The 25,289-nt window shown below is 38.5% G+C and overlaps 2 protein-coding genes across 3 annotated transcripts; one reads left to right on the top strand and one right to left on the bottom strand.

Annotated features, from left to right (window-relative positions):
* The first annotated feature begins 1,486 nt into the window (after positions 1–1,486).
* On the top strand, positions 1,487–16,791 carry LOC103873812 (protein CHROMATIN REMODELING 24). The gene is made up of 22 exons (XM_009152212.3): positions 1,487–4,836; positions 4,917–5,030; positions 5,179–6,125; positions 6,209–6,339; positions 6,452–6,506; positions 6,833–6,961; positions 7,091–7,198; positions 7,290–7,345; positions 7,424–7,514; positions 7,950–8,081; positions 8,169–8,246; positions 14,388–14,597; positions 14,685–14,756; positions 14,835–14,915; positions 15,010–15,128; positions 15,214–15,325; positions 15,422–15,490; positions 15,581–15,675; positions 15,755–15,886; positions 15,985–16,050; positions 16,131–16,266; positions 16,365–16,791. The coding sequence occupies exons 1-22, from the start codon at positions 4,719–4,721 to the stop codon at positions 16,536–16,538; spliced, it is 3,225 nt and encodes a 1,074-aa protein (XP_009150460.1). The 5' UTR covers positions 1,487–4,718; the 3' UTR covers positions 16,539–16,791.
* Positions 16,792–21,276: 4,485 nt separating this feature from the next.
* Positions 21,277–24,653, bottom strand: LOC103873811 (probable serine/threonine-protein kinase PIX7). Of its 2 annotated transcripts, XM_033273418.1 has the most exons (11): positions 24,542–24,619; positions 24,227–24,509; positions 24,056–24,138; positions 23,744–23,975; positions 23,101–23,667; positions 22,764–23,012; positions 22,520–22,683; positions 22,329–22,408; positions 22,093–22,240; positions 21,834–21,986; positions 21,277–21,755 (listed from the first exon to the last, which is right to left on the bottom strand). In XM_033273418.1, exons 2-11 carry the CDS (start codon positions 24,408–24,410, stop codon positions 21,522–21,524), a joined length of 2,094 nt encoding a protein of 697 aa, XP_033129309.1. In that variant the 5' UTR covers positions 24,411–24,509; positions 24,542–24,619; the 3' UTR covers positions 21,277–21,521. The 2 variants fall into 2 exon arrangements, with proteins under 2 accessions (XP_033129309.1, XP_009150459.1); XM_009152211.3 differs by having other exon boundaries at positions 24,227–24,653.
* Positions 24,654–25,289: the final 636 nt, after the last annotated feature.

Genomic DNA, 25,289 nt, shown 5'->3' with positions numbered 1-25,289 from the left:
GTTAGGCTCTCAGATTTCTATTCCACCCTTTGTGAATGGAATAGCACGACGGCCCGTGCAATTCACACCACCTTCTTGACGTGAAATAGAATCATCAGGGACTTCTATGACACGTATGTTTGCATTCGGCTCTGTTTGTGGAAGGGTCAGTGGGGTCTCCGATATCGCAAAGTCGTGCCATGATTCGTCCATTGTTGGATTCACCCGTGCTGCCATTGTTAGGTTCATATGGGCAGTCTCGCGCGCGACCTGTAGTCCTCCTGTGGGGCAAACTAAGGAGACAAACAGATTAACCTTCTCTATTGCTCTTCTCATCTCGATGAATCCCCACACTTCTATATCATCTGTTATGTATACAAGCAGACCCAACTCAGGGTCGTCGAATGAGACCCACTCTGGATATTGATAGGATAGTTTCAACGTCACTCCTTTGGTTGTTACTTGTAGTCGCTCCCTAACGGCTGTAAGTAACTCACGCAACGTCATCCCGGTACGAAGTCGGATATAGTGCTCGAGTTGGTTAGATATGTCCGGTTCGAAAATCCATCGTTTGTATTGGTCACGGACCCACGAACCGATAATCAGTAAAACTCTATCTTAGCTCGTCATCTGCAGTAAAAAGTTACAGTATAATTAGTATATCTCAATATCTATTCTATTACACTGTCTACATAATGTTATTCCAACAAACAAGCGTTATCTGAAACACCATTAATTACAGTATTCTGAGGACAACTAACCTGATTGTCTCCTTCCAGCATTAACTACCTTGCTTCATCACCTTCTTCTTTTTTTTGGAATTGTTCAGATGGAGTTACAGTAGTAAATAAATGGAATACACCTTTTATGGATAAAATGTTTTAACTTAGACCACTTGTTTGAATGTACACAGTGAAAATATCTTGGTAATTACAATTAGTAACGTGGCTTCCCCCTGTTCTTTCAAATGGAATAACTGTAAACAACTAATAGCCATTTACTCCATTGCATGCGTCGTCACCTCACCTACCACACACGTCAACCTTCTAGATAACACTTGTAGTCGATCACTTTTGTGATTCTCTATTTCTATTTCATTTAGTGTAAATGAAATGGAAATGGTCTTATTTCCACTCCATCTCGGTTTAAAATTGTAGTTGGATTGTGTAAGTTTGTACGTTTGGTGTTCATATATGAGGTATTTGCAATAATTTAATTTCAATAAAATTTGGGTTGTCTATTGATTAGTGTTTATATTTTTCTAGCAATTATTGCAGTAAATACATCATTGCCTCTCCCCAACCGCCCACTCCACCGTCTTCGTTCATGATTATATGAACACTAATACCAAGTTAGAAAAATATAAACACTAATCAATAGACAACCCAAATTTTACTGAAATTAAATTATTGCAAATACCTCATATATGAACTCCAAACGTACAAACTTACACAATCCAACTATATATTTAAACCGAGATGGAGTGAAAATAAGACCATTTCCATTTCATTTACACTAAATGAAATAGAAATAGAGAATCACAAAAGTGATCGACTACAAGTGTTATCTAGAAGGTTGACGTGTGTGGTAGGTGAGGTGACGACGCATGCAATAGAGTAAATACATCATTGCCTCTCCCCAACCGCCCACTCCACCGTCTTCGTTTATGATTATATTACTAAAGTATAAACATGGTTCTATTCTACGTTAGTCATGTCGAATGGAAACGTCTCCGATATAGTTGAACTTATATTATTCTATCTAAAATATATAGTATGGAACTACATTCTTGTGGCTTTCTCCTATTCTTAAAAACGGAATAGGTGTAACCCACAATTGTAAATTTATTGCAGTAAATACATCATTGCCTCTTCCCAACCGCCCACTCCACTGTCTTTGTTCGTGATTATATTACTAAATTACAAACAGGGTTCTATTCTACGTTAGTCATGTCGAATGGAAACGTCTGCCATATATTTGAACTTATATTATTCTATCTAATAATATATAGTATGTAACTACATCCTTGCATTCTCCGTTAAACACCGTTGTTTCTTTCACACTTAAGCTTTTCATCAATTCGTTTCTCTCCATGTTTTCCTTCCTTTGCTTTTGAATATGGTTTACCCACAAGCTTTCTAAGGTATGTCATTGTTATTAAGGGACATAAAATCACCACGTTATTTTCTCCATGAGTTGGAACCGGTAACTTGTTATGTAGAAGGACATAACCGACAGAAAAGCAAGCAAAAAGCGAAGGAATGCATTACGTCAAAATCTTGTATATTCCCTCGATTTTTTTTTGTGGCTACTCAGCCAATTAGCCGTTAAGACATCATAATCATGGTTTTTTTAACCTTATACAGTTATACTCTTATGTCAAAAAGATTTTATTGACTTTTCATGTAAATCGAAACTATATTCGGTGCGTGATTACTTTGAGAACGGGCTTGTTTCGGCCTTTCAAAAGGAATTGGAAAGGCCCGGCCCATATTAGTGGTTCACTGTCGCAAACGCTAAAAAACGCAAGTTCTGCGGGAGCGTTGCAGTGCACGAGAGTCTCCCTTTTTTTTTTTTTTTTTTTAATAAATAAAATTCATTCATCCACCCTGGGCATAAACAACGGTTACAAAAGAGATTTGAGTAAAATCCGTACGACCTAAGACTGCCCCGCTACACTTCCGAAGGATACACAGCCGGGTTACTTCGCAAGCTCCGGACCCAACTCTAAAGAAGGACTACACAGACAAGCCGCTTATCATAACCCCGGACCCGACATCCGTGATCACCGGCTGGTCCCGGTTAATCGGGGCGGGAGAACATAGTCTCCGCTCTTTCCTCACTAGTGAACCGCTGATGAATTATGCTCGGGCACAACCGATAACACAGCACAAGAACACACAACACATACCACAAACTAAACACAAGACAGAACAACAAAGACTAAACATACGACTGGAGACTATACTAAAAGGACGGGTTTGAATGGTGGCCACATCACGAGTATGCTGGAAGGTGACCTGCACAGAAAACAGTTAGAATTACAACCACTCGGGAAATCAAATGACCAAGAACCAAGCGCTGGGATGTTGAAATTCAAAGCAAGGAGTCCTCAAGCCAAGGACCACTAGACCATAAGGAATCCTATGACTCGCCAAGCCCAACCTCTGAGAACCAGAGAGCTGACTGCCTCTGAGCTCATCCAGAAGTTGACGTAGACCATCGGAAACTTCAGGAAGAGGGCAACACACCAAGCTCGATGCTGAGATTACGCGAAAATCCAAACACGAGGAGCATACCGAGATGCCGTGACCAGAGAAGAGCAAAGGGGAAGCAACGGAAACTCAAACTTAGACCAGAGCCATAGACGACTCCTCGTCTCCGCCGAGCTACAGACTTGCACACGCGGACATCAAGGAGCCACGACCGACACACGACGACCATAACCACCTTGCACGCGCCAGAAAACACTGAACCCCTTGGATGATGACGACGAGAGGCTTCTCCGCGAGACACCAAGCAGACAAGTGAACTCACGCGCCACCGCCCCACTTAACCCGGAGATCGCAACGAAGAATAACAACAAGAATAACACAGATCCGGGAGAAGGAGCCTCCTAAGCAAGCCACGCGCCACCAATCGCAGAGACACGCCGGAGATCTACAAGGGAAAAATGAGATCTGGTGATGCCTCAAACCCTAAAAACCGACCTCCTGAACTGCTCCACTCGAACACGCCTCACCGAAACTCCAAGAACCCCACGGCCTCCACACACGGCGAGCTCTCCGGAGATGTGAAGACGAAGGAAGACCAGAGCTTCAAGTATATCGAACAGAAGAGTGGAGAAGAAGCAGAAAGCAAAGACAAAAGGAGGATGATAAGAGGAGGAGAGCACGCCTCTGACGCCGCCTTACCGACGCCGGAGCAAAACGGAGAGGAAGCAGCGGTTTTAACTTTGGAGAGAAATGGTTCGAAGAGATAGAAAAGGTTCTATCCGCATTAGATAGTTTCCATATGGATGAGAGTCTCCCTTTGTTAGAGACCAAGTCAAAAACAATTGTTTTTTTTTTTTTTTTTTTGCGTTTCGCCTGTTAAATTTAATCTTCTGTACTCGAACTTTTGCTTTGTTCTTTTCTATAAGTTCTGTATCATATGACATTTTTTTTTGCTAAACTATGACATTATTTTTTGAATGAATAAAATTAATTCAACCCAAAAAAATCGTTTTTTACAATATGCAGCCCAAAGTTGAGATCTATCAAATAGCTCAACACTTAGCCAACAAGATTATATCATAACAACACATCCCAACAGAGAATGAGTTCACCATCTTTCCGTTGCCCTTTTAAACCCCTTCCTTTCCCCATCTGTGCAGGAGCCGCGCGGGGTTCGAGGGTATGTATCAAATGACATTAATACGAACGATTAAACGAATATGCTCTATTATAATACGGTAGCCCGCGCCTAAAACAATCCAGCAACCAATGAAAAATTTTAAAAATCAAATGAAAATCATAATCTGAAAAAAAGAAAAAGGAAAACAATATATTATTACCGTTAAACAGGAGATACGCAGCCACTGGGCATTCATATTTGTGTATTGGAACTCTCAGAAAATCTTTCAAATTTCAAAAGCTCCCAAGGAAAGGCGGGATTCTCTCCTTTATTAGTACAACAATCCATTCCATCATCGGGAGACGCAAACACATCTCCAGAGAACAACAGGAGGCACTGTTGCGATGGCGGATAACACGACCAGCACTAGAAGAAAGCCTCAGAGCTTGAACGATCGTCACTATCGTCTCCTCCAGGATCTCTCCGCGCCTCCTAAACACGCTCCCTCTTCTTCTTCCACCCGTACGATATTCATTCCCTCTCTCTTTCTTCGATTGTTTGCCTCTTGTCTCCGATTCGATTTTAGATTTTTAATTTTTCAGATGAAGAAACGAAGATAAAGCTCGCGGGACGGCGTCGTTTATGCAAGGCTTCGGTGAAGGAAGATGTTTCGGAAGAAGACGACGATCCTGATTTGGCTGATTTCGATTCCCCAGGTAGTTTTCAACTCGCTTTTAGGGTTTGTTCTTATTAGCTTTAACATGAAATTAGGGTTCTTCCAAATCTGGGTTTGTATCTTTTCTTTGATTTTCGTTAGATAAGCTAACTCGGATGTGTTTGTGTTGCATATGATGTTCGAATCAGGTAAAGGAGATACACCACTGGAGAGAGCTGAAACTGGGAACAAGTTCACACCTTGGGATGAGGAATCGAAGGAAGCTAAGACAGAGGTGGGTGACTTGCCCAGCTTTTCGATGATCACAGACTTTGGTTCTCCCTCACCTCATCTTGAGCCAAAGGAGGAAAGGCATGGTGGTGGAGGACAGAATGAGATTATGGATATTTTGGATGATTTGACCTCTAAGCTTGGGACAATGTCTATTAAGAAGAAAAAAGATATCCAAAGCAGTGATTCTGAGAGTGTTAAACCCTCATTTTCCTTGATATCGGATCTATCTGAGTCATCAAGTAAAGCTGGTGCTGATTGTCTCAGTGACAGGCAAGGGAATGTTGGTTTTTCCATCCCGGAAGAGAAAGCTAGTAATGTGTTTGCAGGAGAAAGGGGGGAAAGAGTTTCACACGTTGGAAAGCAGCAACCTTTTCCTGGTCAGCAGCACTATGTTGCTAAGTCTGAAGGGTATAGACCGGACTACAATCTTGACCGTGGGAAGGGAAAACTCGAAGAAGTCGACCGAAGTCTGAAGACGACTAGACATGTAGAGGTCAGTGAGAAGCTAAGATCAGTGGGAAGGTCGAATGCTGCTAGGCTAAGAGACTTAGACGACGATGATGATGATGATTGTGTTGTGTTGACTGGTAAAAAGGCGGCTGAAATGAAAATCCATCTTGAAAAGCCTACAAAGCCAGCTCGGAGTCACAACACTGCAACACATGCTTATGAAGAGAAAGTGTCGGAGGATGAAGGGTCCATCACTTTCACTGGCCCGAAATCTTCTTACACACTGCGTGGGAAGATTGCAACAATTTTATATCCACATCAGAGGGAAGGGCTGAAGTGGCTCTGGTCATTGCACATCCAAGAGAAAGGTGGAATACTTGGAGATGATATGGGTTTGGGTAAAACTATGCAGGTAAGGGAATTTGCAACCGGCACTTTTTTTTTTTTTTTCGGTAATAATGTAACTTTGCTGATTTGGTTTGATTTGCATTGCAGATATGTAGCTTTCTTGCCGGTTTGTTCCACTCGAAGTTGATCAAACGTGCTATGATAGTGGCACCAAAAACCCTGCTGCCTCACTGGATGAAAGAATTAGCTACCGTGGGACTTTCACAAATGACTAGGGAGTAAGATCAGTTGTCTCTCATTGTTATTTACTGAAGTGTAAAGATACTAATATCCTGTTATTTATTTGTAGTAAATATTGTGTTTCTGATTTTTTTTTCTTCCTCTTTATAGATACTACGGCAATTCTGTAAAAGCCCGAGAGTATGATCTCAACCACATTCTACAGGTACCTGTTCTTTCTTCCATTGTTAGTCTGGGAGGTATCACTAAGTGCCTTAACTATGCAATCATCTTTCATTTGCATTTTGACTTGATTTGGTGACGAGAAGATCAACAAGGAACTTGTATGGAAATTTATTTGCTCTATTGTTAAAACTCAATTGCCTTAAACTGTTACAGCCTATCCTATTTATCTGTGTTGCAGCACTGTCCATATTATTAAGCTGAGAAATATTTTATCAGTTGTTTCTTGGTCTTGTTCTCGTCCAGATAGTTGTTTTTTTATTGTTTGAAGTATGGGGTTTCAAGCTGAGATATCTCTAACGTTTGTAGGGTAAAGGTGTTCTTCTTACGACTTATGATATCGTGCGGAACAATACAAAGGCTTTGCAAGGTTATCAACTCTATACTGATGATGATGACGAAGATGACATCAAATGGGACTACATGATTCTGGACGAGGTAAGGCATATTAATCTTTTGTTATTTGTGAGGTCTGCATTTTGATCAATTAATCGCTGAGAGGCTATGTGTTTTGACCTTTTTTCAAGTGGTAACATAGTGTTGTATTGATATTGTCTATATTTCTAGGGACATCTTATTAAAAATCCCAGCACACAAAGGGCCAAGAGTTTGCTTGAGATTCCAAGTTCCCACCGTATAATTATAAGTGGTACACCAATCCAGAATAATTTAAAGGTATTTCACGTTGGTCAATGTCTTTTTATCTATGAATATATTATTCCAATGCTAATGACGTCGACTGATTCCATCTTCTTTTTATTTATAGGAATTGTGGGCTTTGTTCAATTTCAGCTGCCCCGGGCTCCTTGGTGACAAGAAATGGTAATTATCTTCTCCCTAATCCATACATGGCAGATTACATATGCTAGCTTTGTATTTAATCCTTTTAAGTTTCAACAGGTTTAAGGACAATTATGAGCATTACATTCTTCGTGGAAATGACAAAGATGCTTCTGATAGAGACAAGCGAATAGGCTCAACAGTAGCAAAGGTGAGGATTTCATTAGTGGCTATTATTTTTTCGGACAGTAGCTGAAGACGTTTTTATTAGGTTTTGTAACTTCGGTGCTTCCTCTTATATTAGCATGCCTTGTGAATCTAGCTCTTTTCTATATCACTTTTCACCTATTAGGCAGAAAATGAAACGTCTTCAATGGTAGTACCTGTCTACCATGTTTACAATCTCAATGCTGATGTCTGTCTACCATTTTTAGCATGAATCAATTATACATGAAATATAGCAAATATTGAAGTTAGTAGTCTTTTCACGTATCAGTCTTAGTCTTGAACTCTTTTGTGAGATTGCATTTTGTGTGTGATATTGCTACCGAAGGTACACAAGCTAAGTTCCTCCGAAAGAAGAAAATAATCTATCAATTCGCTTATGATCTTACTATTACCTTGTTTACCTCTTTTTGATTAATAGAAATTGAGGGAGCATATTCAACCTTTCTTCTTGCGGCGCCTTAAGAGTGAAGTCTTTGGTGATGATGCCACAACCTCCAGACTTTCAAAGAAGGATGAAATTGTTGTATGGCTACGGTTAACAGCTTGCCAGGTTTAACTCCTTAACACATTAACGTAGTCGTTGGTCTAATATTTTCAATCAGACAGACTCACTGATACTTACTTCTTTGTGTTGCAGAGGCAAATATATGAGGCTTTCTTAAACAGTGAAATTGTTCTGTCAGCTTTTGATGGTTCGCCATTAGCAGCTCTTACGGTAACTTGAAGCTCTATTCTTGTTTTATTTTTTAAATCAAGTATGAGCTACGTCTTGTCTTATCCAGTAATATTATGGTGATGATTGTTTGCCTTGTCTTTTTATTTAGTTTTTGAATTTTGAATTTTCTGTAGATTTTAACTTTTCAAAGAAAGTATGGTGACATTATATTTTAGTTTTTTGTTTTTTCAAACAAAATGAAGTTATTAAAAATAAAATATTTCTTTTAAAAACAATAAAATACAAAATATTATTATTAACACTAAAAATAAATAAACATATTACAAATTTATTCAAAATAATAGCTATATTTTAAAATAAATTTAATTTATATCTCTAGAAAATTATACAACTAGTAGTTAAGATTTAAAATAAAAATAATAGCTATCATTTGAAAATCAACGTAAGAAAAAACCAGGAAAACTTAGGTTTTTGTGTGAAAAACAGTTACTTGAAAAAAACTAGTTTCCCTATATTTTAGGGAAGTTATTCTTTAAAAATCTTGGTTGGTTGAAGGAAAACATGGGCGACGAAACCCTAATAGGCGACGGCGACGGAGAAAATCTCACGGATGGAGAAGCACGATTGGTCTCTAGGTCGATACCGGATCTGGAGAGGACGAAGGAGACATCGGGAGGGGAGGAGATGGGTTTGGTTGAGGTGAGTAAGATTTGCGAGGAGGAGGGCTCACCAAAGCACACGGGAGGAGTGGAAGATGGTTTAATGGGGAATCAACTGGTGGGCATAGCCCCGGTGTGTTCCAAGGAGCAAGGTGATTCTGGTTCTGTGCCGGCTCCGACAAGGTCTTCTCCGTGGGTGAAGAGGCAGCAAGATGGAGTTGAGGCAGAGGCGTCTATTGATATCGTTAACGGGGTTGCCTCTATGGCGATACCGGATGCGATCTTTGATGAGGCTGAACTGCTTTGGAAGAGCTATGTTGTGGGATATTTCATTGGAGATGCACCCCATGTAGGTTCAATCCACGCTACTGTCAACCGTATCTGGGCTGCTCCTAAAGGTGGTACTAGGATCGATGTACAGTTCATTGAGAAGAATACAGTCTTGTTTAGGATTGAAAACAGTCAGATGAGAGCCAGAGTTATTCAGAGAAAGTATTGGCACATTGCGGACATACCGCTGGTTGTGAATGTTTGGTCACCGGAGTCTGCTCTTAACCCTCCGGATCTCTCGTCTATGCCACTGTGGGTTGATTTAAGGGGTGTACCTAATAATCTCTATTCCCACAAAGGTTTGAGGTGCCTGTCTAAAGCAGCGGGTAAATTTGTGAAGCTCCATCCAAATACTGAGAAATGTGTTCGGTTGGATGTTGCTCGGGTTCTGGTGGAGGTTAATCTTCATCAAGAGCTGGTGGAGAAGATTTCATTTCGGGACAAGGATGAACGTACGTGTGAGATTGATGTTTCCTTTCCTTGGTTGCCCTCACGTTGCACTGTCTGCAAAAAATGGGGGCATAAGGGTCAGGATTGTTCGAGTAAGGAAATCAAAATTCTTACTAAAGAAAATGATAAAGCTTTAAGCTCTAACTTTGCTGCTATACCTCAAGATGGAGGCAAAGCTATCAGTGTGGAAGGCACGATTGAGAGGTTGCTACACGACCTAGAAGCTCTCACTCCTAAGCCGTCATCTGATAAAGTCGCTGAGTTAGTAGAGACTGATAAGGGTATTGATCATCAAAAAGAGGACATTGCACAAAAGAAGACTTTCGGTATGGGGGATTTGCAGGCCATACAGATATCTGAGCCTACGACGGAGGCGTTTCGGGCAAATGTAGCAGAAGGTTGGGCACTGGTTCAAGGGAAGAAGCAGGGTAAGGATTTGGTAGCAGATGAAGAACTGGTGGTTTCACCATCTCGGTTTAGTCCCTTACAGGACATTGATGAGGAAGAAGAGGAGGATAATAAAGATGAGTATGGAAAGGAGACTGAAGAGGGTGAGATTCTAGAAAGTAAAGAAGAGGGGAAGAACAGGCAACAGACGCAGGCGTCTCACAGAGGCAAGAAAATTGCAGCTGGTTCAGCTCATAAACCTTCCCGTAGTAAAGTGATTCGTGCTAAGGATTTGTTGTATGTGGGTAAACAAGGCACATCCAAAAAATCTTCCGTTAGGAAGATATGACGTCCTTCTACGCATGGAATATGCGTGGCTTCAACATGCCATGCAAGCATAGAGCTCTTCGATCCTGGGTTCAAGCTGAGAAGCCTTTGTTCGGGTGTTTACTGGAAACGAGGGTGCAGGAAGGTAATCATCAAAGATGTATGCTAGCGGCATTACCGCAGTGGAGTTCTCTCACGAATTATGCTTACCATCCTTTGGGGAGGATTTGGGTTTGTTGGAGTGCTCAGGTTGTAGTAACGAAGCTGCATATGAGTGCTCAAGTCATCACATGTGCAATACAGATACCAAGCACAGGGGACCAGTTTATCTGCTCTGCTATATATGCTTTTAATACTGCCGCTGAGAGGGTGCAGCTGTGGGAGGAGTTGCGGGGTACACGGGCTGCATATAGTCATCTGGCACTCCCATGGATTTTACTTGGAGATTTTAATGTCACACTAGCTTCTAGTGAACATTCCCGTGCTCTGGATTATCGTACTGATCAAGTAGGTATGCGACATTTTCAGGAAGCTACAACTGATTGTTCAGTGATGGATTTGCCGTACACAGGGGCCATGTTTACTTGGTGGAATAAAAGAGAAGGGGACCCAATTGGCAAAAAACTGGATAGAGCGTTGGTTAATCAAGAATGGCTGAGTCGGTATCCTCAATCTTGTGCTCACTTTGATGCAGGAGGCATTTCCGATCATGCGAGATGCCTGATAACACTTACTGGTACCACTAACGAAGCAAGGAAACCATTCCGTTTCTTCAACTACTTGACGGAACACAACGATTTCCTTCCTACTATCAAAGGCGTTTGGGACACTTCGGCAGCTTTGTTTCATTCCAGAACAGCTCTGACTCGATTCCATCAGAAGTTAAAGCTCCTCAAGCAGCCTCTTCGAGCACTCAATAAAACTCACTATGGCGACCTCCCAGTTCGCACAAAGCAAGCATATGAGGAACTTTGTGATTGGCAAAACAAAGTACTTCTTGACCCCTCTCCAGCAAACATTGCTCGAGCAGCGGCAGCGGAGGAGAAGTGGAGTAAGCTTGCTCGCATAGAAGAAAAGTTTTATAGGCAGAAATCGTGTGTACGGTGGCTGGGTGCTGGGGATCAAAATACTAAGTTCTTTCACTCTATGGTACAAACTCGGGTAGCCAGGAATACTATTCGATGTCTTATCAATGCACAAGGCGAAGTTCTCACTTCTCTACCTGATATCAAAAGGGAGGCGGTCAATCATTTTCAAAGCTTTCTACAGAGTCAGGATCCTACAACGGAAGACGTCTCAGTGGCATCATTACAGACATTGTTGACGTATAGATGCTCAAGGGAAGCAGCGGCTGTTTTAGTAGGGCCTGTCACATCTACTGAAATTCAACAGGCGCTTCACACCCTTCCTAATGATAAGGTGTCAGGACCTGATGGGTTCACAAAGGAATTTTTTGTAGCTGCTTGGCCTATAGTAGGAAGGGATTTCATTGTTGCAGTGCAATCTTTTTTTCTCTTCGGTTTCATGCCCACAGGAGTAAATGCTACTATTCTCACTCTGGTCCCTAAAACTATAAATGCGCAGACTATGAAAGATTACAGGCCCATTGCTTGCTGCAATCTATTATATAAGGTGATATCTAAAGTTCTTGCTAACAGGCTGAAGATTATTTTCCCGGATGCTGTTGAGAGGAATCAGTGTGCGTTTATTACTGAGCGGCTTCTCCTGGAAAACGTCTTACTAGCTTCGGAATTAGTGGATGGTTATCACAGGAATGGAAAGAAAGAGAAGTGTGCCATCAAATTTGATATTTCGAAGGCGTTCGACACAGTGAAATGGTCCTTCATTATCTCGGTTCTACAAGCGATGGGGCTTCCCTCACAGTTCATTCATTGGATCAGGTTGTGTATCTCTACGGCTGCATTCTCGGTGTCAGTTAACGGGAGTCTGGAGGGCTTTTTCACAAGTGCCAGAGGAATACGCCAAGGTTGTTCTCTCTCACCATACCTGTACGTCATTCTCAGTAATGTTCTTTCGAAACTATTGAATGAGGCAGCAGAAGCAGGCGAATTTGACTACCACCCACAGTGTCAGGGGGTTCAGCTTACGCATCTCAGTTTTGCCGATGACATACTGGTTTTCACCAATGGCACGCCAGAGTCGCTCTTGGGAGTCATTGGAGTCATGAACCGATTTGCACGCATGTCAGGTTTGCGAATCAATGTAGCTAAATCTTCACTCTATGCTTCCGGAAATAATCTGAATCCACTTCTAGACGCGGCAGCGGCTTTGAGTATTGGAGTTGGAACGTTGCCTATCCGTTATTTGGGCATGCCACTGACTACGAAATCTCTTACTAGTCATGACTATGAGCCACTGATAGACAAGATTCGAGGGAGGATGCTTAGCTGGTCTAACAGAGCTCTCTCATTTGCAGGCAGATTACAACTTATAAAATCAGTCATATCTAGTACTGTTAATTTTTGGAGTTCTGCATTCATCTTACCTGCCAAGTGTCTTGACACTATTGAGAGTATGTGTAGCGCTTTTCTATGGTCTGGATCGCCTACACAAACTCACAAGGCAAAGGTGAGCTGGGAGGATCTTTGTTTTCCGAAGGAGGAGGGGGGACTAGGGATCCGAAAGTTGCGGGATTCAGCCAAGGCATTTGCTATGAAGCTCATATGGCGAATATTCACTCAATCGTCATCTCTCTGGGTAAGCTGGGTAACGCATTATCTCCTCAAGTATAATTCTTTCTGGGATGTTAGAGATGATTCTAAAGGTTCCTGGATATGGAGGAAATTGCTGAAGTTAAGGAATGAGGCATATGATTTTCTTAGAATTGACATTAGAGACGGCCAGAAATGCCACTTTTGGTTTGATAACTGGACGGAGAAGGGACGTTTGATCGATATCACAGGCGCAACTGGAACCACTTATCTTGGAGTTTTACGACATGCTCGAGTAAGTGATGCTGTGAACATGGAGGGTTGGGCCGTCAGAGGGCAGAGATGTCGACGTTTTCAGGAGCTATATCGCAGCATCTTGGCAATCACTCCTCCTAAACCTGAGAATGGTACTGATATAGTACTATGGAAGAATGGGGAGGATGATTACTTGCCTACATTCTCAGCATCAAGAACTTGGGATCAAGTGCGGGTTAAAAGAGATAAAGTTCCTTGGAGCAAAGTGGTTTGGTTGCCACAAGGCGTTCCAAGGTACGCCTTCATCCTTTGGTTAGCTATCAAGAACAGATTGTCTACAGGGGATAGAATGAGACAGTGGGGGATGGTGCAGGGATGTGTGTTCTGTGGAGAAAGAGACGAGACTAGAGATCATCTTTATTTTTCCTGTCCATATTCATACACAGTTTGGGAAGTGCTTGCACGCCGGCTTGTTGGAAATGGAATCAATCCAGATTGGCAGTGGACCATTACTCGACTGCAGCGTATGACCGATAAGAGATTGGATACCATACTTGCAAGAATGTTATTCCAGAGTACAGTCTATCATGTATGGAGGGAGAGGAATGCTAGGCGCCACCAACAGCCTGGTATGAGTACTGATCAGATGAGAAGAAGGATTGACAAAGCCATGAGAAATAGGATTGTCTCCCTTCGATATAAACCGGACCACAAATACGGAGGACTATTAACGCGATGGTTCGAGGCCACTCTCTAGATCAGATCATTCTTTATTTATCATACCATAGCATAGAGGAAACTTAGTTCAATATTTGTACCTTGTACATAACATTATTTCCCGATGGATCAATAAATTTTAAATTTCATCAAAAAAAAAAATCTTGGTTGGTTGAAAAGCAAAAGCCAAAAACTACTAACAATTAACCTCTATATAAACGTGGTCTCAATTTCAGATATCTATCCATTTTGCTTAGGCTATATGTTACTTGGGAAAATGGTTTCCTTTCTTCTGTGTTTTAATGCTTCAAACATATATTTCTGTTACAAATCTTGTCTGTTCAATATCTGGGAGCTTACATTGGCTGTTTTGTTATAAATAGATTTTGAAGAAAATATGTGATCATCCGCTTCTCTTGACTAAGAGGGCTGCTGAGGACGTCCTCGAAGGAATGGAATCAACATTAACACAGGAAGAAGCAGGCGTGGCAGAGAGATTGGCTATGCATATTGCAGACAATGTGGATACAGATGATTTTCAGACCAAGAATGACAGTATCTCTTGCAAATTGACATTTATCATGTCACTACTGGTTAGATCACATATATGGTTCAGTTGGTGACATTCATTTTGATGCTTTTCTGTTCGACTGACATTTTGTGCTTCGGTTTTTGCTTAGGAAAATTTGATTCCAGAAGGGCACCGTGTTCTAATCTTCTCCCAGACACGCAAGATGCTAAATCTCATTCAGGTTTGCTCCCAACTTCACCCTTAACGATTATCCTTGAAATTTTATGGATTCTTTACAGGTTGCGTTTGGCATTTTCAGGATTCTCTTACTTCCAACGGTTATAGTTTCTTGCGGATTGATGGTACAACAAAAGGCCTTGACAGATTGAAGACTGTTGAAGTGAGTTTTTCTAACATTACATTTCATTTTGAGTTTAGTTATTCCCTCTTGTCTTCATGCTATCACAGTTCTTTTAAACCTTAATCTATTACAGGAATTTCAAAGTGGTCATGTGGCGCCTATATTTCTTCTCACATCTCAAGTAGGTGGTCTCGGCCTTACTTTGACAAAGGCAGACCGCGTGATTGTGGTTGACCCGGCTTGGAATCCAAGGTACTTCCTTGTTTTGAAAACTGTTTGATATTCTTACTCTATTGAAAATATATGTTCATGACATAATTTTCTGATTTCTGTACAGTACTGACAACCAGAGCGTTGATCGAGCATACAGAATTGGGCAAACGAAGGATGTCATTGTGTATAGGTTAATGACCTCAGCAACTGTCGAAGAAAAGATTTACCGAAAGCAGGTCTGTTAGATTTTTTTTTCTTTTTTCTTTGGTTAGCTGAGTGATTTGATATGATCATTTTGTATGATGTAATGCCAATGGTATTTGCTTTTGTAGGTTTACAAGGGAGGCTTGTTTAAAACCGCGACTGAGCAAAAAGAACAAATCCGCTATTTCAGCCAACAGGTTTAGTCGCAGTTCTGTTGTCAATGGTGGTCTAATTGTTATCCTACTTTCTAATCGTTTTACCAAAAAATTTTTTTTTGTATATCTCAGGACCTTCGAGAACTTTTCAGTCTTCCTAAGGGAGGATTTGATGTTTCACCTACACAACAGCAACTATACGAAGAGCATTACAACCAGATCAAACTGTAAGGAAATCATTGATTCTGATAAAAGAGAAAAGAAAGTGTTCTGAGTTGATTCACTTTTGCTTGTTTGTTTCTGTAGAGATGAAACTCTGGAATCACATGTTAAGTTCCTGGAAACTCTGGGTATAGCTGGAGTGAGTCATCACAGCTTACTCTTCTCCAAGACTGCTCCTATTCAACCTATACAACAGGACGAAGTAGAAGAAATAAGGTGAAACTTCTCTTTCCTCTTATTCATAAAACAGAGTAGACTTTCTTCATCTGCACATCCTGATTATGATTATTTCGTAAATATTTGATGCAAAAAAGGAGAATAACAACATCATTCGTGGGAGGTCCATCAGCAAAATCTTCACAGGAAAACATGATCAATGGGTACATCCACAACCTTTTGTCAAATTAAACTGTTGTGTTTTTCTATAATCTCATCGATTTGAAGAACTTGTTTCTGTCAGGGCTGTGTATGCTTTCAAACCAAAGGACGTGAATTTGGACAAGAGAATCAACATTTCTCCAATCGATGAGAGTGAATGGTCGGAAAGCGAGATTAAAGCAAGAATCAGTAGACTATCTATGCTATTCCAGAACAAGGTAAAGACATCATCAACCAATACTTGTTATGCCAATGTAATATCTAGTAAAGCTTCAGGTTTCTCTAAGTCTTTGTTTTTGGGTTTCATATGTCGCAGAGTATGGTCGCAAGTTTACCTGACAGAGGAGCGAAAATACAGAAACAGATTGCTGAATTGACTCGAGAGCTAGAAGAAATAAAGGCAGTAAAAAGCAACGATATGCCTCATCAAGTTATTGACTTGGAGGATATAAGCCAGAAGATGCACAAAGGATTGAATCTGTTGGAGTAAGATGAGAAAAATGCGATGACCAACGTACGCTTTATTGCTATTTTTTTTGTTCCTCGCCAGATCTTTGATTGGTTGAGGTCATGAGTTGACAAGTCAATTACCAAATGACTTGTTGCTCAAGCTATAAACGGCTATTGATATTTCTCCGGTGTATTAAACCAGATATTTTTCTTTTCATCTTGAGCGCAGACCGTAATCAGTAAAACGAATATTTCAACACCACATTATATAAATCTGATATTAAATTTCATAATTATTGAAGAAAATCTAATTTATTAGTAACAAATTTAGGTGCGAAATTTGGGTTTCAAAGGAAAAATAAGTGTACAATTTGTTTCATGATAATGTCTCAAATGATGGGTATATGTGTTACGTCCCCTATATATTAACAGAAATCAAAATCTCGAAGTCTATGGTACAATATTGTTATTCTTGTGAAAAATCCAAACATGCAAATGAAAACGTTGTAGATCTGTATTTGTAGGAAGCATAATACGTGTAGAATAAGTAATAAATTTATATTTTTTTTGTAACTGTATTTACAAAATTGTGTTCATAATAAATTCTTATCTCTAATTTCTTTAACTAACAAAGAGAATATGCCATGAATATTGATATATTGTTTAAGTATCCGAATTTAAATGATATATCTTTATTATTATTTACAAATTGATTTTTCACATTCGAGTTCTCACATTAAAAAGTAGAACTGATCGTTACTACCCTTAATAAATAATTAAAAAAATTTATTAGATTTATAATTTATTATTGATTATAAATTAATATAATAGAAATTAGCAAAAAAAAACGAATTTTAATTTAAAGTAACAAAAATTAGGACAATTCTCATAAATAGATCATAGGGGTGGGCGTTCGGGTACCCGTTCGGGTTCGGATCGGGTATTTCGGATTTTCGGGTATTTCGGTATAGAGGTGTAGAACCCGTTCGGATATTTCTGTATTTTGGGTCGGGTTCGAATATTTTTAGTTCGGTTTCGGTTATTTCGGATCGGGTTCGGATATTTAGATTTTGAAGAAAAAAATGAAAATTTTCATTTCTCAAATTTCTTGTATTTAAATATATAACTTCACTTAACTAATTTTTTTATTTTTTAATAGATTGAATGGTTAATAGATTTAGACATAACATTTTCAAACTAAAAAGACATTAATTTGGTTATTGTTTTTAAATTTTGGATGTAACTTTTTGTTAATTGTTGAAATAAAAAGTTTGACATGAATTTTAAGTGAATAGCAAATCATTTTCTACGTAATTGTATGTATATCATTTGAATTTAAAGTATGTGTAGTATCAATATAAATATTTTATATAAAATGAAAGATGTAAACTAGAAATATAAGGTTAATTATACATATGTTCGGTTATTTTCAGATATCCATTCGGGTTCGGATATTACCCGTTCGGGTTCGGATATCCAATCTCTCCTAATTCAATACCCGTTCGGATATTTTGCTACTTCGGTTCGGATTTCGGTTCGGGTTTTTCAGATCGGGTTCGGGTGCCACTTCGGATTTCGGGTAAAGTGCCCACCCCTAATAGATCATTTTCAAGTTTTGGTCACAAAAATAGACCACACGAAAGAAAATGACCAAAATGTTTCATTTAATAGGTAAAATGACACTAATACCCTAAATATATATAAAAAAATTTCTGTTTTAGATTAAATATTTTCAAAAACGAACTTTCTTATAATTTTTTTTGAATTTTTTTTTTGTAATTCGAAAATACTTTTTCAAACTATTTTTAAAAATTTTGTTTTAAAATTTTTAAGATTTATTTTCTATTTTATAAAATTTTAAACCTCAAACCCAAATCCACACCCCTCAACTATAAACCCTAAGGTTTTGATTAGTTTACCCTAGGGGTATAAATGTATAATTACCTTTTTAATGAAACATTTTGTTCATTTTGATTCTTTTTTAGTGCTATCCTACAAAAATTATCTAAAAATATATAAAATATTTTTTTAAAAAATAAAAGATAATTCATATATTAGTTGTGTTTAATGATCAACTAGATTTATTCATCATATTATCATTATCTAACAATATTATCTATTATGTTATTATCCAAAAATTACTATATATTATTATGTAAAAATATTTTTATTTTTATTTTATTATCTAAAATTAATAAAAATAAAAATAAACTTATATATTTATTAAATTTTAAAAGTAAAATTGTTAATAAATTACTAACATTTACTAGTTTTTAGAGATCTGCTAGATCTCTCGTAAGCAAATCTTCTCTATTAAAAGAGAAGTACCATTTTTATCTATTATATAGAAGTCTACTAGGACCATTTCATTAATCACATAATATGACATAATAATTAATAGGAATATTAATAATAAATTAATTTTAACTATATATTTGAATTTTATTTTCAGTTATAACAAAATCTGTTGAGAAAAATCTAACAAAATCCTACTAAATTTTGAAATAATTTTTATTAAATATTGCATTAATGAATTTCGTAATTATGTAATATAATGCTTTCATTTAAATAAATTATCATCTACCACTAAAACGGGTTCAATTTGTTAATCATGTCAGATTTTTTTATACAAATGAAGTTATTAACATATGTTAAAAATTTATTTCTACAGCTATATATTTTCAAAAATCATATGTTGAAAAATATTTTTTATTTGATTATTTGAAATTATGAAAACTTGAAAACGTAATAAAAAAAGTAAAATGTATTAAACAAACTCCTATATTAATAAAATAATAAGAAATCTAAACAATAAAATTAAAATGTTATAAAATATATAACACTAAGATATAAATTGTATATTTAGATTTATATAATAATATCAAAATTAAATATTTATAAAATAAAATATACCCGCATGATGTGCGGAATAAACTCTAGTAAGTAATTAAAAGGGTGGGGTAATGATCATCTATAGATGTATGGAACGATCCATGGTTCCCAATCACTCGTCCGAGACCAGCTAGTAAAAACCAACACAACTAGTACCCATACTTCACCGTGGATTCTCTCATTGATTCTATTTCGGGAACTTGGAATTCGAAGGCACTTCAGACTTTGGTGGACCCAGATGATTTTAAAATTATAGAAAGCATACCACTGAGCAGAACTCAGATAGTATATAGGGATGAATCATTTCATAAACAATGGAAAATATACGGTTAAATCAAGATATCAGGTAGAACGGGTTTACCAAGACAGGGACAAACCACCATTAATGTTTGGACTCACGGTTGATGCATTGAAGGCGTTTTGTTGAAAAATGTGGTGTCCACCAAAGATAAAATATTTTCTATGGCAATTGGTGACAGAGTGTATAGCAATCAAGAAGAAGCTGCAAGCGCGGGAAATACATGGGGATATACGTTGTGCACGGTGTGGAGTCGATGAAGAATCGATAAACCATGTGTGTTTTTAATGTCATCCAGCACTTCAGGTTTCAGATCTCTCAAAGATACCTTCAAATCTAGCTATTTTTCCAACAAACTCTCTCTTCACAAATATGGATCATCACTTCTGGAGAGTTTTCCCGCGATGGATGATCGTCAAGTTTCATGGATACTACGGTAAATTTGGAAAGGAAGGAATAATAAAAAATTTAGTAGTCTCGACATTAATCCTATGGACACGCTTAACTTAGCAGAAGCAAAATCAATATTTTGGGCTCAGGCACATATATTGAACGAACAGAGGAATGTACGACACATAGAGAATACGACTCTACCTGTTTATCAAAAATTGTTCACGTTGAAACATTTTCTAATTGTGCCTTATGGACTTGATCTGCCTTTAAGGAGTAATGATGTTCTACTACTGGAGATTTACATTGAGCATATGACTCTGTCAAGTTAGACGTGATGTGAATATGTGAGGAATATAGTGGTATGCCTCAGAACATGTTCTCATGAGTCATGAGGTTCCTAGACCTTTTCCTTCTCAGCAGGCCCGTCCCTGCTATAAGGCAACTAAAGCATCTGCTTTAGGCCACAAAATATAAACAAAACATTAAGGCCACATGTCACTGAATATTAGTTTAGGTCAGATGGTTTAATAGTTTAATTTGAGTTAGGAGATCGTAGTTTTTTTTTTTTGTAACTGAGCATATCGTAGTTATATCTTCTTTTTTTCCAATATAGTTTTAATTTTTTACCATTCGATGTACTTTTGTATGGGTTGTTTGTTACTATTTATTGTTGGTATTTGTATAAGAGGCCACAAAAAGTTTTTTTTTGCTTTAGGCCACTCAAAATTATGGGACGGCCCTGCTTCTCAGTTGTTATTATATATTTTGCATCTTCTTGTTTTGAACTCAATCTTTCTATCTTCACAGATCACTTGTGTCATATTTTGCTTCTAACTGGAACTACTCTGCATTAGATGTTCATCCTTCCTCTATATACCTCTGTTCCAGCGAGAAACCTTAACAAATTCATGACTTATCCAAAGATTTTAGGTTACTATATCCTTTGTTCGATAATATAATATTTCTAGTATCTTAATGTTTGATTATCTGATCTATACAGAAGTCAGAAGATCTGTGATAATTTTTTTTGGGTTTCCTAGGGCTGCTGGTGTAAGAGGGCTTAACTAAACTCTAATTCCTTGATACGGTTTAAAAGTAAACCAGAATTACAATTTCTATTCATATCGAATCTTAAACCGAACTGGAAATGCTTACAATTTGTATCCTTAAAACCGAACTGGAAAGAGAGAAAAAAAAACAAGTGGAAAGAACGTTGTATACACAAAGCAAAAAAAACATTCAAAAAACAATAAAACATTTTCTACTCTTCACAAACACAAAGAACACAAAGTCAATACTCTGGTGGCCTCTCTACAAGAGCTCTTCACTCTTTCTAAACTGACGCATTCTTGAAAACCTTAGAAAAATCCATTACAAATTTACACACAACTTGCATCGTCAAAACAGCTAAAATCTAGTTATTAAACTATTAATTAATTATTAGTTGAAGCTGAAGCTAGCAGTGCGGCTCCATCTCCCTTTCAAGTAGTCCTCAACGGAGATACTACTAGCTTCAGGGCTACTATCGGAAGCTGCATCATCTTCCAAATCAAGCAACGCAAGGTTTATGTGTGATTCTATGTTTGTCAAGTACGCCGTTGCATCTTCTGAGGCTTTTACTTGTTGCTTTCCCCATTCCGTTGCATCTTCATCGCCTTGTAATATCTTTACCACCTGTAATTTAATAATGAATTAACATCACCCCCCCAAAACAGAGCAATTAGAAGCAAAGAAAGTAGAGATGTAGCTTACGAGGCCAATTTGTGGACGGTCATGAGGTGCGCGTTTAATGCATAGTGTAGCAGCTAACAAAAGCTTCTCGATTAGATCATTACTGCTATCATCAGCTTCTAGACTTGGATCCAGTAACTGAGCAAACTTGCCACTCTCTAGGATTGGATTTGCCTGGGAAAGAGATGCAGTTTAGTCATTTCAAAGAGTAACATTGCTTCTCCCAATGGCATAATTTGCAGGATAGAAAAATGTGAAAGTTATGGACTACTATGCTTACCCACATGACAAGGCTCTCCTGGCCTTTAGATTGGTCAACGCAAATTGGTTTTCTACCCGATATGAGCTCGAGCAATACAACACCAAACGCATAGACATCAATCTTGTCGGTTACTTTACCGTGCATGAAGTATTCTGGTGCTAGGTAACTGTCAAAAGAAACGTGAAAGTTTAATGAGGATGATTAATAGAGTGATGATGGTTATCAGGGAAGGACTAAAGATACAAATTAAATACCCAAATGTTCCCGCAATACCCCCACATGACACATGCTGTGCAGCACTTGAAGCCAGGCTGGCAAATCCGAAATCTGAGAGCTGAACCAGTAAATAATTTCAGTGTCAGTCACAAAAATTAAGATCAATTTTTTTTTTCATTGCATCTGTGAATGAACACTAAGATTGAGATTGAAATGTATCAGTCAGTACCTGTGGCTCAAAATCATCTGCCAGAAGAATATTAGAAGATTTGACATCCCGGTGAATCACTTCTGGATCATGAGTATTATGTAGATAGTCTAACGCCTCTGCAACACCCACTGCCACTTTATATCTCTCCAGCCAGCCAAAGGTGGCGGCATCCTTTCTATTACCTGAACCAATAAATGAGAACAATCAAGATAGATAATTCAAATGAGAATCCAGAGGGAATTTGAAAATGCAGTTTATATACCATGCAGGTTTTCTTCAAGGCTTCCTCGTGGTACATAGTCATACACCAGCATCAAATTATTGTTCTCAAAACAGAAACCAAAGAGTGACACTATATTCTTGTGATGCACACTTGTAACGACTTCAATTTCCAGTATAAACTCTTTCAACACATCCAGACAAGGCTTCAATGCTTTGACTGCCAGTTCCCTCCCATCTGATAAGTCTCCTCTATAAACATAACTATTACCACCTTCTCCAATCAAGTTATCTGGAAACAGAAGAAAAAAAAAAGATGTATCCATTAGCGAACTCATGCCAAAACCAAACCCAATGTTAGAACAAGGAAAGGGACATACCGGATGCAAAGTTTGAGGTAATTGTCACAACTTCATCGTATGTGAACAATCTACACGTGGAGGAGTATTTTTCATGTAGACCCTCCAGCTCCTCCGGAACGTTGTCTGATCCAAGGCAGGGAGAAAGAGGAGACAGCATATGCTCAGAACCAGATCGTGAAACGGAGACGTCTTCACCGTCGACGCTAGAAGAGCAATCTTCATCACAACCAGAATCACTCCGTTTCCTGTCAAGATACGCTACAGCTTCTGAGTTTCGACCCCTTAGCCTCGAAACCCACTGAAGCACAGCCCTCTTAGCAGAGACTTTGGTCCAGCTACTTCGTTTACCGTAAAACCCCCGGAAGAAATGCCAACCTTGTCCTGACTCAGTCTCGTTCGTTTGTACTGGCACTAAAGCCAAGGAATTGTCTACACCTGAGCTTTCAGTAGACTGTAATGATGAAGTGCGACTAGGTTTTGTACTCCAGCGTGAGCTCGTCCTTGCAGGGCTAAAGCTGTTCACAATCTTTGCCGCTTCAATAGCAACGTTGGGTGATCCACAGGGAACAATCATGTGTGGTCCATCTACACATTGAAAGCACAAAACTTTCTTTATCTAAACAGAGAACAAACCCAAGTAATCATCTAACCCTTAACATACCATTGTTACTAGGCACCCTCCGGAACATAATCTTGCCACTCTTAACAGCGAAAACAGAGACATCCTTGGCAAGATTCCTCGCACAGTACTTAGCTAAGGAAGCTGAAGAACGGATCGTATGATGTCTCTTCGAAGAACCTACGATTAAACTTGTAGCTCCGGAGGATTTCACCTCCTGAACAAGAACTTTCCTCGCTGACTTCCCTCTGAAAACCTTTAACTTTAAATCCACCTGTTTACAAACATCCAATCGAATTTTCACTAAACCTATCCTCAAAGTTTCCACTTTTATAAGAATAAAACGAAACATGCCTGTTTTAAGTTGCAGAAGCTTTCATAGACACCAAGCATAGTGTCGAAAGTCCTAACCAGCGAAACAAGCGACGTTGAGCCTTCTGCACAACAATAACAAAAAAAAACATAAATTAAAAAAAAAACAAAATAAACAGAGAGAGAGAGAGAGATCTAAAACGAGGTAGAAACCGAGAGAGTAGTCGAGAACGTGAAGAGCAACGATTCGATCTCCGGGACGAGCTACATTCACTAAAGACCACGTTAGCACCTCTCGGCTCCATTCGTCGGGCTTCACCCCGATTATCACTAACGCCGAACCCTCCGCATCTGACGCCGTCGCCGGTTCTTCCACTCCTCCTCCGCTAGGTGTCATCTCTTCTCTTAGCGATTCACTCACTCTCGCACACTCTCTCTATCTCTCTCGCTCTATCTAAGTAGCAAATCGCTCTCTCTCTCTCTCTCTCTCTCTCTCTCTCTCTCTCTCTCTCTCTCTCTCTCTCTCTCGTGTTTGTCGTTTTGCGATTAGGCAAAGAGGAGAGAGCGAATCAAGTTAACTGTCTCCGGGAGAAAAGTGGGAAATAGAGAGAGAGAGAGCCATGTTTTTGTGTCTTCTGGTTTGAATGAATCTGAGCCGTTGATTACCCTCTTGATCCGATCATGACTTTAATTTTTTATTTTTATTATTAATTTTAATTAATTAAGCACGAGCGAATAATAATGAATGGTTAATGGACAACGATATCTTCCATTCTCTCTTTTATTCCGCACCCAATAATATCTTTTCCTATATATCTCCCCCACTTTATTTATTTTCCTTAAAACTTTTGATTTTTACTATTTTTTTTTAGTTATTAGTTTTATCATTTTAGCTTTCATTAAATGTCATTTTCGTACATGTCTCATCGCCCGAAAATATTCATGCATGTTTCATATTCAGTCAAGTGTGTAGCCACGCCTCCATTATTTTATTTCTGAATTAAAAAAAAAAATCAGCTAAAAAGTAGAGGACATGAATAGATCCGTCCGTGAAGACCAAAAATGTCTCTGTTATATTTGGTTTGATTTGATTTTGCTTTGTATTTTCCCCCAAACATTTTGGTAGGTATTGTCAAATCATGTGTAAATATTTCTGTTCTATCTATGTAGCTGATATTGAATATAAAAACAAAGAAAATTTGTTTTTAACAACAACTATATTGGTGAGATGTTAACTTTGTGATTAAAGTTTATTTGGATGGATTAGAGACTGGTG

Source organism: Brassica rapa, chromosome A06 (assembly GCF_000309985.2).
Source record: "Brassica rapa cultivar Chiifu-401-42 chromosome A06, CAAS_Brap_v3.01, whole genome shotgun sequence".
NCBI classification, from domain to species: Eukaryota; Viridiplantae; Streptophyta; class Magnoliopsida; order Brassicales; family Brassicaceae; genus Brassica; species Brassica rapa.
This window is presented reverse-complemented; position numbering and strand designations above follow the sequence as displayed.